Source organism: Caretta caretta, chromosome 8, assembly GCF_965140235.1.
Source record: "Caretta caretta isolate rCarCar2 chromosome 8, rCarCar1.hap1, whole genome shotgun sequence".
NCBI classification, from domain to species: Eukaryota; Metazoa; Chordata; order Testudines; family Cheloniidae; genus Caretta; species Caretta caretta.
The window spans coordinates 85,524,017-85,539,313 of NC_134213.1; the positions used below are offsets into that span (position 1 = coordinate 85,524,017).

The following is a 15,297-nucleotide window of genomic DNA, read 5'->3' on the forward strand; positions in this document are numbered from 1 at the left end:
CTTGAGTGAAAATACTGTGGAAATGTAGCTTGCAACATGCTGCTATGAAATGATTGACAAGAATGAGGCTGAACTGAACAAACAGTTTTCAAAGATGGCAGATTTACTGGCCCAGAGTCTGAAGAATGTGGACCATATAAAACCTCATTGCTTACATGATTTTAGACAATGTTTGAAAAGAGAATATTTACACATATGCACGCACACGGCCAGCTCCTCAGTTGGTGTAAATTGGCATAACTCCATTAACTATACATATATATTATGTAATACAAATGTGCGTGTAAATAATTATTTCCTTTTTGTACAGCAGCTAAAATCTTACGGACGTAAAGGTTGTAAATTTGAGCACTGCATGGACTTGATGCTGTTCCTTAGTTATTTTATTATGGTAGATGACTTATTTCTCTGTTACTTAGATGGATGTCATTGCTGGTTTAACTTACTGTAAGTGTTTATTATAGGTGGGGTTTAACTTTCAGACTTGCCTTTATTATCTTCTGTATTACCTCTTTTCACTGCCGCAGAGTCCCTCTGCCACTGACAGTCTCTGTGTTGGAACTTTGGTTGTAGTGCTGCTCTGTCCGACTTAGTATCACAGGCAACAAAGTAAAGACTGTTTGACGTTGGCAGCTGTTTGTGCACCGTCCTGCATTTCCTATCTAGAATACCTGTTGGAGAAACAGTGACATTTTCAGGGGTCTTTTATTTTACATCTTTTCTGAATTCTTGTGAGAGGCGGAACTGATAAACTGGTTTAATTTAGTTCTCATTATTAACCTGTAGAAGATAGATTTCTGGAAAGTTGTTATCACTGGTCACAGAACTGCGTTGAGAACTTGTGATAAATTGACTCATCCTAAGCATTTTTCTTTAGTAGCTCTTTTGCATTTAGGTGTAAATGGAAGAATTTTACTTTTAGCATAGTTATTTTAAAAGCGGCCCTAAAAACAAATAAGCTAGGTGAACAAACTGCCTATTGATCTCACACTTTTCCCTTCAGTAGTTTCTTATGTTATTGCCAACACATTACATCCCAAGAGGTACGCCAAAAACCACTAGTTTGCTATGCTTGGGATGACTAAAAGATGCTGTTTATATATTGATTTGTACCAGTGAAATTAGCATTTGATATGTGGGCTAGTTTTAAAAACACGTTAATAAAAATAGTCTCTAAAATGAGATATGAGATCTAGTCATGTTTCATTAACTTTTGTTGGTAGAATAAAAATATAGATGACATTTGTTTACTATTGGGTTTCTTAGAATCTGCCCCCTTAAAAGCAGGCTCAGATTCCATTGGATACAACAGGAGTTGTGTGTGTGCTTATTTTAGGGTAGAATTTGGCCAAAAGTTAAAACACACTTTTTTAAACATAGGTCACACAAAACAACAATCAATACTGTTATAGTGCATATTAGGATTTAGTGTTATATTTCGCACCTCCAAACCCGCACAGTATGTCTTCATTTATACCCATATGTGTTCCCCTCATAGATCAACAATGAGTCAGCTTTACCTGTTTGGAGAAAGAATGAAATTACCTGCTCCAAAAGCTCATGCTCTTGCATATTGGAAGAATCATTATAATTTTTAAATACAATTGTAAGAGTCCCTACATTTAAAAAACAAAATATTGATTGCAAAACATACCTCTCTTTTCAGTAACATGAACTGAAATGTATATGTTTCTCCCTGTATTAACAGTGGTTACTTCTTTCATTTTGTATGTATGCTCAGCTGACAGTAAAGCAAGAAGTCACTGTAAACATGTAAAAGTCTGCAATTATTATTGAAGTCTTATATAGGTGTATATGTATGCTTTGAAATATACAAACAATTCACAATGTCTCTTTTGGAAATCCATAATATCTATACTGTCAAAAGTTACCCACTAGAAACTTCTGAATGAAACCAACAAAAAAAAAAGGAGTACTTGTGGCACCTTAGAGACTAACAAATTCAATTGAGCATAAGCTTTCGTGAGCGACAGCTCACTTCATCCGATGAAGTGAGCTGTAGCTCATGAAAGCTTACGCTCAAATAAATTTGTTAGTCTCTAAGGTGCCACAAGTACTCCTTTTCTTTTTGGGGATACAGTCTAACATGGCTGCTACTCTGAAACCTGAATGAAACCAGCAGACCTTGGGTATGCTTCATACTCAGCAGACTAGGGTAGGTTCAGTGGGCTTAGTCACAGTAGTAAGCACCTACCCTTGTAGCTAGGGCCTCAGGGACTGGACCATGTGACAGAATGTATTTAATCTAATGCAATGGGAAGGTCTGTTCTGTAACTGGGGCATGAGAAACTGCTCGTAATGACTTGTATACAACAGTGTCTACACTATCCCCATACTGACGCGTGGTTGTCGACTGAAGCGCTACGCCTCTCGCAGAGGTGGAATACAGAAGTTGACATTACAAGCCCTTTGGGTTGGCGGAAGGGACTCAGTAATGTAGACACATACATTATTAATTCTACCTAACTCGGCTCATGTTGACCTAACTTTGTAGCATAGACCAGGCCTTACACTACATTGTCTCACACTTCTCTCATAATCAGCTGTGCCATACAGAGAGAAAACATAATTTTCTAGCTGTCATCATTGTAAGGAAACAGCAAAATCTACCAGGCTAAATTCATCCTTTATTTTAGTCCAGGTAAGTGAATGGAATTTTATTGGGGACAGATTTAGCCCATAATCTTTTTACCAGGATTATAGTTTGGAATGCAGACTAAGGCCCTGATGCTGCATACAGTTAAGCATTTTTATAGCTTTAGGCACAAGAACCTAATGGGACTACTCACGTACAAAGTTCCTTGCATACGTTAGGGCTTGCAGAATTAAGGCCTAAGGAATTTGGGTCTGGATCCATAAGGGACTTAGCCTGACTAATGAAACGCCTTTTAGACCCCTAGGAAATCATTGGAATAACAATGGGATCCACAAAGCCCAGAGCTCCGAGTGGAAGCTGGAACCCCAAGTCTATATTTGAAAATATAGAAAATGTCCAAGAATATTTAAGTAAATGGTATTCTATTATTGTTTAACCAGGTGATTAAAACCATGGTTAATTGTGATTAACTTTTTTAATTGCTCGACAGCCCTACTTATAAGATGACCACCACCTCTTCCTCCACTTCCAGGCTTTCGAATAGGGCCTGATCTGGTAGGTGTGCGCCGAGGACACTTACCAGATAAGGCCCTGCAGAGAAAATAGGCAGGTGAACACCTAACTTCCCAGGTTGTTGGATTGTGCTGGGGCTTAGGTGTCTGGATGTCAGAGTGAAGTAGCAGCGCTCATGTGCCCGGAGGCAGAAAGGTAGGCGCCTTAAGAACTCTTACCCTGCAAATTTTTGTGCTGTCAGTTTAGGTGTTTACAGAATTAGGCAGTAGCTAAGGTGGGGGGTTTGTTGAACTCAGGGTTACTTAAAACTGGGATTTAGGTGCCTAAATTTGGGGTTTAGGATGATGCTTTACCTCTGTGGATCTGGGCCTTGAGAGTTGAAGTTGTCAGGTAGATTTGACAATGACACTAATTGAAGTTGTTACTAATGTTTCACATGGCTAGTTTACATCAGAAATGGGAAGTCAGCCAATGGAATTATTACAAATCTTCAAAGTTTTGTTAAAGAACATAGCAGTTAAAATTAACTCTGGATGAAATATAATGCTGGGTTAAAATAGCACTGGTAACTTTTTAAGCTGTTAAATTAAAACATTGGAAAACAGATAAATGCCTTATCTTATGGTGCTGTTTTGGAGAAGGGATTAGGTGAGCTGTTCTGAAGATACAAACTGCTTATATCAGGTATTCCAGCGGGGAGAGAGAGAGGAAAGTACAATTAAAAGTTTAAATGTGTAGTCTAATTGGGAAAGGAATTTTGAGAAGACAGTCATGAATCTTATGTACATTGTATTTTTATATATATTTTTTTCATTTGTATGAAGCAAACATGTTTGGCACATGTATATAATCTATTTGTAATGCATTAGATAGATATGGGAATTTGTGCTGTAGTAATACATATATATAGATAGTATTGTGTACAAAAGCTGTATTTTTCTTCCTTCTGCATGAAAAAAATGAGTAGTAATGTATTTTAAAATATATTTTAACATTTTAGAGAGAAGTAGGTAATCTTTCAGATAGCACAAGACTAGGCTGCTTGTGGATTTTGGGAGTCCCATTATGTCTTGGAGAGGCTGAGCCTCAGCCACTCAAGACAGGTGCTGTTAGAGGGAGGAAAAGCAAAAACAGACCAGTAAAGCTAGCAGAACTGCTTTTGTGGGAATTTTCTACTGACCTTAATAGACAATGAGATCCTTTCTAGGTAATGCTTCAGTTGCCCTATAGAATTCTATGGCAGGGGTATGATTTTCTATTAGAATTTGGAGATTGGTTTTCAAATTCCGTGAAAAATATCATACTGTCTATTAAATTCTGTGGGTTTTAGAATGAATTTTGTAGAAGCCTATTTAGTATCTATAGAACTTTGCTGATTTCATTCCTATGAAATTCTATAGGTCTTTTAGGGGGCGGGGGGAGGAGGAAAGAGGTCTAGAAAAATTGGTACATTTACTATAACACTCAGAATGAGCCTTGATAAAATAGGAGTGAACCAGTAGAAAAGAGAAAGTTTTGGAGGTCATGAGAAAGATGCTATATTTTTCAGTGAGAGATTTTAAATTAAGGTTTTTCTTGGCTCTTTTTTTTCCTTGAAGAATGTTCATTTTTGGTTTCACACTGCTTCTTCCAAACCCTCAGGGGCTTATTATGAGTTTAATGAACAAAACCACAACTTCAGCAAAAGCAAATTTTCTGCTTAATTTGAAACCTGAATTAATCTGCAAAATACCAGGTATCAAATGGTTTTGGGTTTTTTGTGTTTTTTTTTTTTAACTGAGCATGGGGTGGGGAAGGAGTTGCAAAGAAACCATTTTATTTCAAACGAACACTTGCAATTATATTCTCAGTGAGTAGTTATAGGAATAAAGCTACAAGCCCAAAAGGAATTGAAACAGCATTGAACATTTTCTCTGTTATGAAGTATGACTCTAGAAGAAACACATTGGGAAGAGTGCTCTGTTTAAAATAACTGCAGAAATAGCCATGGATAACTTCTTTAAAAAAAATCACGCTACTTTCCTTATTTTGGCCAGATGTATTTTATAACTTATGCTCATAAGACATCTCTGATTAATTTGTTAACAAATGCCTGATAACAGTGAAGTTGTAGCAAGGAATATCTGGTTATAGGTACTGGTATCATTTATATCATAGCTGATGTTTATTTTTGTTACTGTCATTCTCAAGCCCATATATCAGCCCTGATACAGTTAAACTTTTGTTATCAAAAATAGCTCTTCTACAGGCTTGCCATTCTCTGGGGTGAGGCTTGCTGTTGACCATACAGCCCAGTCCTGCGCTCCTTTCTCATGTACTGCTCCCATTGATGTCTGTGGTGGATTTTGTTGTCACAACAAGGCCTGCAGGGCCTGGCAGAATAAAAGAGTGTAAGTGGCAGGATGGTTTGCCAGGTGGATTAGCAAAAACCTTAAAAACCAACAAAAGTTGCCTGTGTTCTTCTTTGAGGCTTTCAGCAGGGCATTCAGCAAGAAACAGTTTTAACAAGCAAACAAAACAATTCATCTGATGCTGCAATATAATAACAGAAACTCCAGCCTGTGTCATCACTTCACTCCTGTATGAGGTTTGGCATCTTTCTTACTCCAGAATAGGGGTGCTGGAACAATTTGTATACTAGGGGTGCTGAGATCCATTGAACCAAATTGTAAACCCTGTATATGATGGAAACCACTTCAGGCCAGGAGAGGTGGCAGCACTCCTAGTTCCAGCACCCATGCTACAGAATGTCCTCTCCTTCTGTGTTTCAAGCATCCAGGCCTGATTCACCATTGCTTGACACCCAGTGAAATCATGCAGTGCAATTGCTACCTATTTCAAGTAGCAGGATGGAATGTTCCATTCACTTTGCACTGGTATAAATGACTACAGAAGATGAAGGGCAGCGGTAAATCAGACCCATAGAGGTTTCCTTCCCAGCCTGCTGGGCAACTTGACTGGCCCGCAGTCTCCAGGATTGCCTCATTATCTCCTATGAGCACCTGTGCAAAGGAAGGGCAAACTGAGCTAACGTTAATCCCCTTGTAGGCTAATGACCGTATATTACCCCTCCATACTGCTGTGATGTGGCATTGGCTCCTGTAAAAGCCATTGATCCCAAGCAGCATGGTGTAAAACCCTGGGGTGAGCATAATTCTGTTAGCCTCCATATAGATTCTGTAGCTGCATGGGAGCTGCAGACATGGCTCCAGATCATTAGCTTTCTTGAAGGGTGATCCAGTGGTTAGGGCATTCACTTCTTATTCAGGAGACACGGGTTCAACGTTCAATTCTCTGTTCTGCCACAGTCTCCCTGTGTGACCTTGGGCAGATCAGACTCTCTGCCACATTCCTATCTGTAAAATGACGTAACAGCGCTTCCTTACCTCACAAGAGTGTTGTGAGGATGAATACGTTAAAGATTGTTTAGTACTAAAGTAATGGTGGCTATATAAGTACCTAAGATAGATAGATACCCCAAAGCTCTGACCTCTGCTGCAATCACAGAGCAGGTCAAAGTAAGCAATGAGATACTGGTATTGCTCCTAAGAATTAATTTACTAGAATGGGTTACACTGGGCATCTTGGAAAGATGTTCCTGAAGGACTGCTGTTAAAAGAACATAGTTCATATTTTTACCAGGATCTGTTTTTTATAATATCTTATTTTAAATGCAGGTGAACCAAGGAAATTTGACCCAAAGTTCAGAGGACCTATTCACAACAGGTAAATATTTTCATTTAGTATATTTATACTCTGATTAGTTTTACTGTAAATAGAGAATTAAGAATGCCTTTAATAGAGAAATGATGCTTGATTTGGCTCAGATGTCATCCTTTTTTTATTTTTATTTTTATACAAGGAGAAAGTGTGGGAGTTCATTCTTGCTATAATTCAGGACTTCCAATTGCTAGGGGCAGTCAGTGGGTGTACACCAGCGGAACTTCCAACACCACCCCCATATCCAGGGCCAGCCCTTCTTTGTGCAATACCTTCCTTATAATATTACATTGATTTTAGTTTGACTACTCCTGAGTATTACTTGGCATGAATCAGGCTCATAATCATTGGACTGGTACCGGGGCCCAATCTTGCAGCTCTTACTCACCTGAATATTACTTACTCACATGAGTAGTCCCATTGAAGTTGGAGGGCCTACCTATGAAAGCAAGGATTACAGAATCAGATCCCAAATGTTTCAGTCTAATCATATGTTTAAGCAGCTGTCTAATTGTGACATCCCATGAGCCTGAGGAGTTGTGACGTTCTGAAGCTGGTGACCAAGAAAAAAAACAGCGTTCCAGGCTTTGAGCTTGATCCTGCAGTGCTGACTGAGGTGAAATTTCCATTAGAGCTAATGGAAGTTTAGGATGCTCAACATCTGTCAGGATCAGACTTCACTGCTTTACAACAGTTCTTGGGCAGCCTAATAAGTTAACTACAATGCTTGGTTTTATCAGCCTGTTTACTCTGTGATTCACTATTAAACAAATATGCCATTACCATGTACGTTCTATTGCAGCTTCGTAGAGGAACCACTATGTCATGTAAACTCAGTGGATTTTATAACGCTCTGGGGAGAAATGCAATCTAGGGACTGGATATTTTTCCTGATGTCATAGAGCCTTTTTTTTTTCAATTAATGTGTAATTTATGGACTTTTACTTTTTTCCTAATCCTTAATTTTTTCTGAATAAACAAGCAGCAAGTGGGAGGAAGATTCTCCTTGACAGTTTTTTTTCCCCTTCTGTTCCTGATCACCTTTTAATGATAACGTCCTATGATATCAGAGAAGCATCCGTATAATTCCAGATTCTGGACATATTTTTAAATCATTTTTATAACTAAAAAAGCTAAGTTTCCAGTGGCCACATTGGTATTACTATTGGCTAAAATTGTTCCCAACCCCAAATCATCCCCTTGTGATGAATTGGTTAGTGTGCATGTGTGAGCTTGCCTCCTATTGGATTAAATCAGAATAGTTCAATTGTGTATCCTCGGACCTATTCTTCTGACAGCTAATGAAGATTTCTCTTCTATGAAACACACACACAGGATGGTCTAGTGATCAGAGTACGAGCTTAGCACTTGGAAGACCCGAGTTTAGTTCCTTGCTCTGTCACAAGCTTCCTGTGTGATCTAGGGCAAGTCAGTGAGCCATTCTGTGCCTCAATTCCCAGCTATAAAATAGTGATGATAGCACTTCTCTATCTCAGAGAAAGCTGTGAGGGTAAATTTATTAAAGACTGTGAAGTGCTCAGATACTGCTATGATGGGCACCATATGAGTAACTTAGATCTACCATATACATAACAGGAAAATGGTAGAAAACATTATTATGTTACAGAAAAAGTCCTCTTAGATACCTCCCTCCTAAAGGAGTGTAAGACGTTTATTAAAGTGCAATGAGCCATAACAGGCAATAGAAGTTCCCCAAGTATGGAGCTGGACCTAATATCCTGCACCAAAATTCCAAGCTAATTTAATCCAGCTAGTGGCTCCAGTGAACCAAGACATCCTCAGAGGAACTCCCTGCAGAGTCGACAGCAGTCAGAGGGACATTGCTCTGGCCTCTGTTTGTGGCCCAGGGACTTTGGAAGCCTTCTAGTTCCTGTAGGGGAAGGAGGGTAACAAAGGAGGTGTAGACATACCTTTTGCCTATATGAGCAAGAATTCTAAAAACATGTGTGCAAGGCAAATCTGGTCTCCATTGGTACACACCTGGCCACAGGACGTGTAAATCTGTATGTGTATAGTAGGTGGGGGGAAATGTGTCTCTAGTCCCTTCTGATAAACAGACTGACCTGGTCCTAACTTCATAGGTAATCTGTTTGTATTGTTAGGAGAATAAAGCTGTGCTCTTTTTTGCATATGGGAGGTACCTGAGACTCCCAACTGCCAAGTTGTTCTTGTCAATAACTGAAGGCGTGGTTGCAGAAATAATTGTAGCAATGGCACATCCCATGATGGCTGTAGCAGAAGCTGATAACTAGCTGATAGAGAGGGCTATAGATTATTTTATATTTATCCCTGCATCCGCCTTAACTAGTCACCCTAAATATCAGTTTGCAATATTGTAGTCCTTCTACGTTCTCAGCTGGGCAAAGGGATCTGCAATGTGGTGCTCCATTGAGGTCCATGGGACTCTGGGCAAAGGAGCCTAAAACAGAGGCCTTGGAAGATTTCTTCCTTTAGTACTCTATCTAAGTTTAAAGAGTGATTCTTCTTTGCAAAATAATGATGCAAAATTGGCATTGTGAGGTTTCATGTTCATTATGTCTCTGTGATTCCATATAAAATGTACTCAGTTCACAATAAAAATATTTTGTTTTGAGTCTAATTGCTAGGGGACTTCCAGATTTGCAGATGTGAAAATCGCGATCATGGACTGTGAAATCTGGTCTCTAGCTGACCAGCTCGGAAGGCAGAGGGGAGAGAAGCAGCTGCTGGCCAGGTGTCGAGCTCTGAAGGCAGTGCCTCTGCCTGCAGCAGCACAGAAGTAAGGGTGGCAGGGTATGGTATTGCCACCTTTACTTTTGACTGCTGCTTGCGGCAGTGCTGTTTTCAGAGCTTGGTGCCTGGCCATCAGCTGCTGTTCTCCAGCCGCTTAGCTTCAGGCATCACTGCCAACAGCAGCTGAATAGAAGTAAGGGTGACAATACCGGGACCCCCCTACAGTTGGCTTATGACCCCCTTTTGGGTTGGGGCCCCCAGTTTGTGAAATGCTTCAGAGAAATCACACATTTTTTGTGTGTTGGTCACGCATAAATAGCAAATTTCGCAGATGTGTTAAACATCTGCGAAATGTATGCCATGACCAACCCACCAAAAAATGTGTGATTTCTCTGCTATTTAAGTAGACCCCTACTAATTGCCAGTTCTGTAAACACTATCTGGAATCTGTGAGTCAAGCTGAGTTCTTAGTAATTTGTGCTTCATCATCACAAATACCAGGTGGGCTGAGCTGGGAAGTGCCTGTTTTCTGCTGCATGCTTTCCTGGGGATTGGATGGATGTGCAATGAGAAGTGGCTGCTGTAGAACCAGCAGTAACTCTCCTCTGCACCTGCTATCCTGCCCACAACTTGTAATAATAAGGGGTTTAGGACACAGGGGAAAGGAGGCAATGAAAATCTTCCAAGGCTTCCAAGTAACCCAGCTTGCTGGGGAAGGAGGGTGTAGGTTGAGGATTGGTGAGGTTGCTTCACTGACCTGGATCCATTCCATTTGCAAGCCACACTCATTACCTCTGTACTGGGACATTTGTTTTACCATCCTGTGGCTTTATCTTTAGGAGAGCAGCATGTGGCCCAGTGACTGTGGTACAGATCTTTCCACCATGCGTTAGTTAGCTGTGACGATTCCTGTGTTTTCATTTCTTTTTGTCCCTTTTAAAAGGAGGGAGAGTCATTGGCAATCACTGATTGCACATACTTAAACTGTTAAACCCCAGTAGTGGGTGAATGGAATGTTAAAGTAGCTTAAGGGCAAGTCTACACTACAAAATTAAGTTGACCTAAGATACGTTGGCATACAGCCACCACAGTAATTAAACTGCTTTTGCATGTCCACACTATGCTCCTTGTGTCAGCAGTGCACGTCCTCACCATGAGTGCTTGCACCGATTCAGCGTGGGGCATTGTGGGATGGCTTCTGAAAGGCAGCAACAGTTCATGTAAGCAATGCAGTGTTTACAGTGACACTGCATCAACCTAATTACATCAACCTAAGTGCTACGCCTCTCGCAGAGGTGGAGTTATTGAGTTGGTGTTGCAGGCGAGTTACCGCAGTGGGAGCTGCATTTTAGTGTAGACACTTACCAAGTTGGGTTGAAGTAAACTGCCTCACGTTGACGTAACTCTGTAGTGCAGACCAGGGCTAAGTGTATAGGCTTTGCTAATACTGTTGTTTTGGGGGATGTTGTATGGGGATTTTGTTGTGTTTCATGAAAAAGCTATTTGAATTAAAAGGATTAAAATGTAATGGCTGAGCTGAGTGACTCTCAGCCAAACAATTCATGCTAATTCCAAGATGATGTTACCAAAAAGACATCTTTAATTGCTATGATAACAAACTGCAGTCCTCTAAATTTATGCAGTTCTCATTCTGCTCTTTCTGAGACTGTCTGCTTGCCTCTGTCCTCAATCAAAATGTGCAGCATAATGTGGAAATGTCAGGAAAAAGAAAAGGGTAGTATCCATCCTAAAACTAGAAGAAATATATTAGTTCTGAAACATTTCCCCCTTTGTTATAAAATCTCCTGTCAGTACAGTCTAACCCCAGTGCATTTAGTGGTCAGTGCTGCAGGGGAAAGCATGTCTGTTAACACTCAAGTGGGTTGAGTAGGTTACAGGGAAATTAAAACTGGGAAGAATACAGCAAAGAGAGTATGTGGAATTGCTAATTTTTTTCTGAATACAAATGCAACATTGAGAATATATTTGACACTGGCATTTACCATCCTCTTGGCGAACAGAGTAAATAAGAGAGCCATCAATTATTTATCAATTTTATTTTTCTCAGCAGAAAAATGATGGCAAAGATGAAAATTGCAGCATAGTTATATTCAAAGCTGTCCCTTAAACACACACCATTCTTTTTCACCCACAGATGTATTTCTTCTTTTCCTTTCCCTTCCTAAAATGGATAGTTTGGAAATAAATGGAAAATCATGAATGTTAGTTTAGGGAATAGATCCTAATATAAGAACTCTGTTCACAAATTTGGCAATGAGACTTTGTAAGTCTGTGTTTGTGTATGTACAGAGGAATTTAAGTGTTAGCTTTTGGAATGTTTTACTGTATTAAGTGCAGTACCGATTACTACCAAAATATATTCATGTAAGGATTTGAATGTTACTTCGCAAAAGCTAGTAAAATCCCACACTGCAGCAAAATAACCTGTGGTATCTAGGTTCTAGGGCTTGAATTGGGGACAGCAGTAGCCTTTAATCTCCATTTCCTGGATTTTTGGGGACTAGATTGCTCAAAGGAATGGTAATGACATGTAAACATGCATTTACATAGAGGATATATTTTAATGTAAATGTTAGATTTATGGGTTTCATAAGGGATAGTTTGGATGGAGTCAAGAAAGGTGTGCATAAGAGGGACTTGGCCACTGGGAAAGGTAAGAGAGGAAGTTACCTGCTCCTCTATCTTATGTTTTCTGTGCTTTTATCATTTTTTTTGTTTTCCTCAGTTCTCCCCCCACCCCGCTCACCTTCTCTCCCTTCCCCAGTCTGTCAATCTTCTCCTTTCTCTCCTCTCTTGAGCACTCAACTTCCTGCCTCCCCCTTTTCTGCTGCCACAATCTCCCTCTTGCATTCACTCTGAGTCCTCTGTGTCCTTCCTGTCAAGCCCTGCCACAATCTGTTGCTCCCCATGGTGCAGCAGAGGTGAGCACAAGCATGGATACCAGCCAAGGGTGGTAGACAGCCACCTGTATATAGTAATACTGGTAAAAAATGAGTTGTCTGCAGGCTCATCGTTCACAGCATTGTCCAGACTGACAGGACACGGATCTGACTCTGCCTGCAGGGGAAGGTGCAGTTGGAGGTGGGTGCTCATTCTGAGATTTCTCAGTGGGCAGAGTGGAGTGTGCTTGTGGTGGGGTGGTCCTTAGAGTGCCTAAGCATTTACCCAGCATGGCATCAGTTCCACCAGCTCAGCTGTCTGGCAGCTCTTTCTCATAAACAGTCTGTTGGGGGATTTACAAGGTTCCCGGTGAAACACAGAGGCAAGCTGTGAAAACCGGGACGTTCCCCATGTTCAGGAGCACATGGCTACCCAATACATTCTTTAAATGGGTATGTGGTTCTTTGTCACAATGATAACCAGATTTTTCACTGATGGAATTAAGCAGAGAAATACTTCTCCAGTGCTCTGCTTAAACAGTGTGCCCAGCAGGAACACATTTCTAGAGGTAAATAGCTGTGCATTTATTCTTCCTCATTGTTATAGTGGATGATAAATGGGGAAATTAGTATTGACATTTGTGCATGCTTAGATTCATGTGGTGTGTTTTAAACAGTGGGATGCTGAGTTTGAGTGCTCTCTTTGTAGGGCTAAAAGCCTGATCTAAAGAGTGAGGCTGTTTTGCCCTGTACTGCTGGTACAATCTGCACTTAAAGCCAGTGTAATCCAGCCTCAGTGCAAGGAGGATCCTTTCTCGGCAGAGAACTAGCATAGAGGATATTAGGCCCCTCCATTTCCCTTCTTCCGGGCAGCATGGCAGAGAAAAGGTGCTGCATAAAGGAGGCCTGGACAGGACAGCTCGATTTCATACTGATCCCAGCCTGCAGTTTCTGCACCTTGGGACTGTTTTTGGTCAGTGTAAGTTAGAGTAGCCCATAGGCTGCTCCAGGGGCATGCAGAAGGGGGGCAAGCAGGGGCATAGTCCCCCCCCCAATAATTGGTGTGGGACGCAGAACACCTCCTGGGTGGCGGTGGGGAGAGTGAGAGAGCGGGCTTGGAGGAGTTCGCTCTCCCTGTCGCAGCCCTGGGGCTGGAGGAGTTCGCTTTCCCTGCTGCAGCCCCAGGGGAGAGGAGCTCTCTCGCTTTCCCTGCCGCAACCCCGGGGCTGGAGGAGTCTGAATTCCTGCGCACACCCCAGCTGCTGCTCTAACTCAGTGCTGGGGGAAAGGCCCTGACTGAAGAAGGACCAGAGGAGTGCAAGGTAAGTTTTAAGGTCCTGTTGTGCACACACACATTGCTGACTTACACTGTGTGCTGTTCAGCTGTAGCTGGGTGTCTGTCCCCCAGCTTTTAGTCCGGTAATTGCCAGAGTCCCACAGACACAAATCAGAACATGTCTTTAGGTTTCTTCTCTACCTTCAATTTAGTGTTGTTCAGTTGCATGGAGTAGCCCAGTCCTAGGGTGCACAGGTAGAATTAGGATAAAAGGCTGCTACTTTGTGATCAGTGACCTATAATAAAAGCTGGTGGCTGTGGGGGAATTTTTCTTTACTGGTATTTAAACTGTGAGGCAATGTTTGTACTATTGCGTAGATGGGATTATATCTTAAATATGGATGAACTTCATCCCTCTCAAGTTCTAATGCCAAATGTCATTTTAAAACATTAGAGGGGCCATTTAAAACATGTATCAGCTGAAGCAGGAAGTGAAAGTGATAAATGTAAATAGAACAGATTTCAAAATTAGATGATAACCTTTTCAGGGGAGGGGCCTGTGTACAGTGCAGAGTGCAGTGGAGTCCTGTTCTGACTGGGGACTTTGGGCCCTCCTACAATAGTAATTCTTTGATTCCAAGGGCAGAAGTGACCCTGAGATGTAGTCTGATTTCCTGTTTAACGCAGGCCAGAGAATTTCAGTATAACAACCAAGTTTGCAAAAATTGTCCCCAAACATCAGAATTGTGTAAGATTAAATTAAGGTTCCATACATTAGAAACTGCTTTTTTTGGAGCTGTTTTCATGGGCAGATTTTTGTTTTAGGGATTTCACAGGCATTGTTGCACTTTTGAAGGCCAATAAGGAAACATGTAAACTATTTGGACTGGTTTCAGAGTAGCAGCCGTGTTAGTCTGTATCCGTAAAAAGAAAAGGAGTACTTCTGGCACCTTAGAGACTAACTCGATGAAGTGACCTGTAGCTCACGAAAGCTTATGCTCAAATAAATTTGTTAGTCTCTAAGGTGCCACAAGTCCTCCTTTTCTTTTTACTATTTGGACTATGACTATAAATAATGTATGTTTTTTCACCGCTGCAGCCAATTAATCTTTACAAGCAATGTTTAATAAAACTCTCAGAAGATTTTTACTTAATATTAAATTAGTTATCTGAAAAAATAGAGCTCCTAACACAGTACAAGTGGTACCTATATTTTCTGTGTGCCTTCAGAGAACGTCTGAAACCCAGCAATTAGAGCAACCCTACTAACCTAAATAGAGATGTCCTCAGCTGCTCTCTGATAGAAAGTTCTGTTTGGACACAACATGTGCAGAGTGTGTTTGGAATAACATGACTGGCAACCTTCCCATTCCAGACCCATGCACAAAATGTTGGTATCTACAAGAAGTTTACAATGGGAACTTTAAATGACAAGCCCCTAAGATAGTGGTTTTCAACCTGTGGTCTGTGAACCCCTGCCAGTCCACAGACTATGTCTAAGATTTCCAAAGGGGTCCACACTGCCATTCAACATTTTT

General features: G+C 40.9%; 1 protein-coding gene across 7 annotated transcripts in view; it reads left to right on the forward strand.

The window, feature by feature from the left end:
* Positions 1-15,297, forward strand: part of SLC44A5 (solute carrier family 44 member 5) — a 205,636-nt gene that overhangs the window by 116,799 nt on the left and 73,540 nt on the right. For 6 of the 7 annotated variants that reach the window (XM_075131729.1, XM_048860855.2, XM_048860857.2 and 3 more), the window contains exon 2: positions 6,808-6,856. The exons of the other annotated variant lie outside the window; for it this stretch is intronic. In XM_075131729.1, the coding sequence (XP_074987830.1) occupies positions 6,808-6,856 (49 nt within the window). The remainder of the gene's footprint in view (positions 1-6,807; positions 6,857-15,297) is intronic. 7 annotated transcript variants of the gene reach the window in all.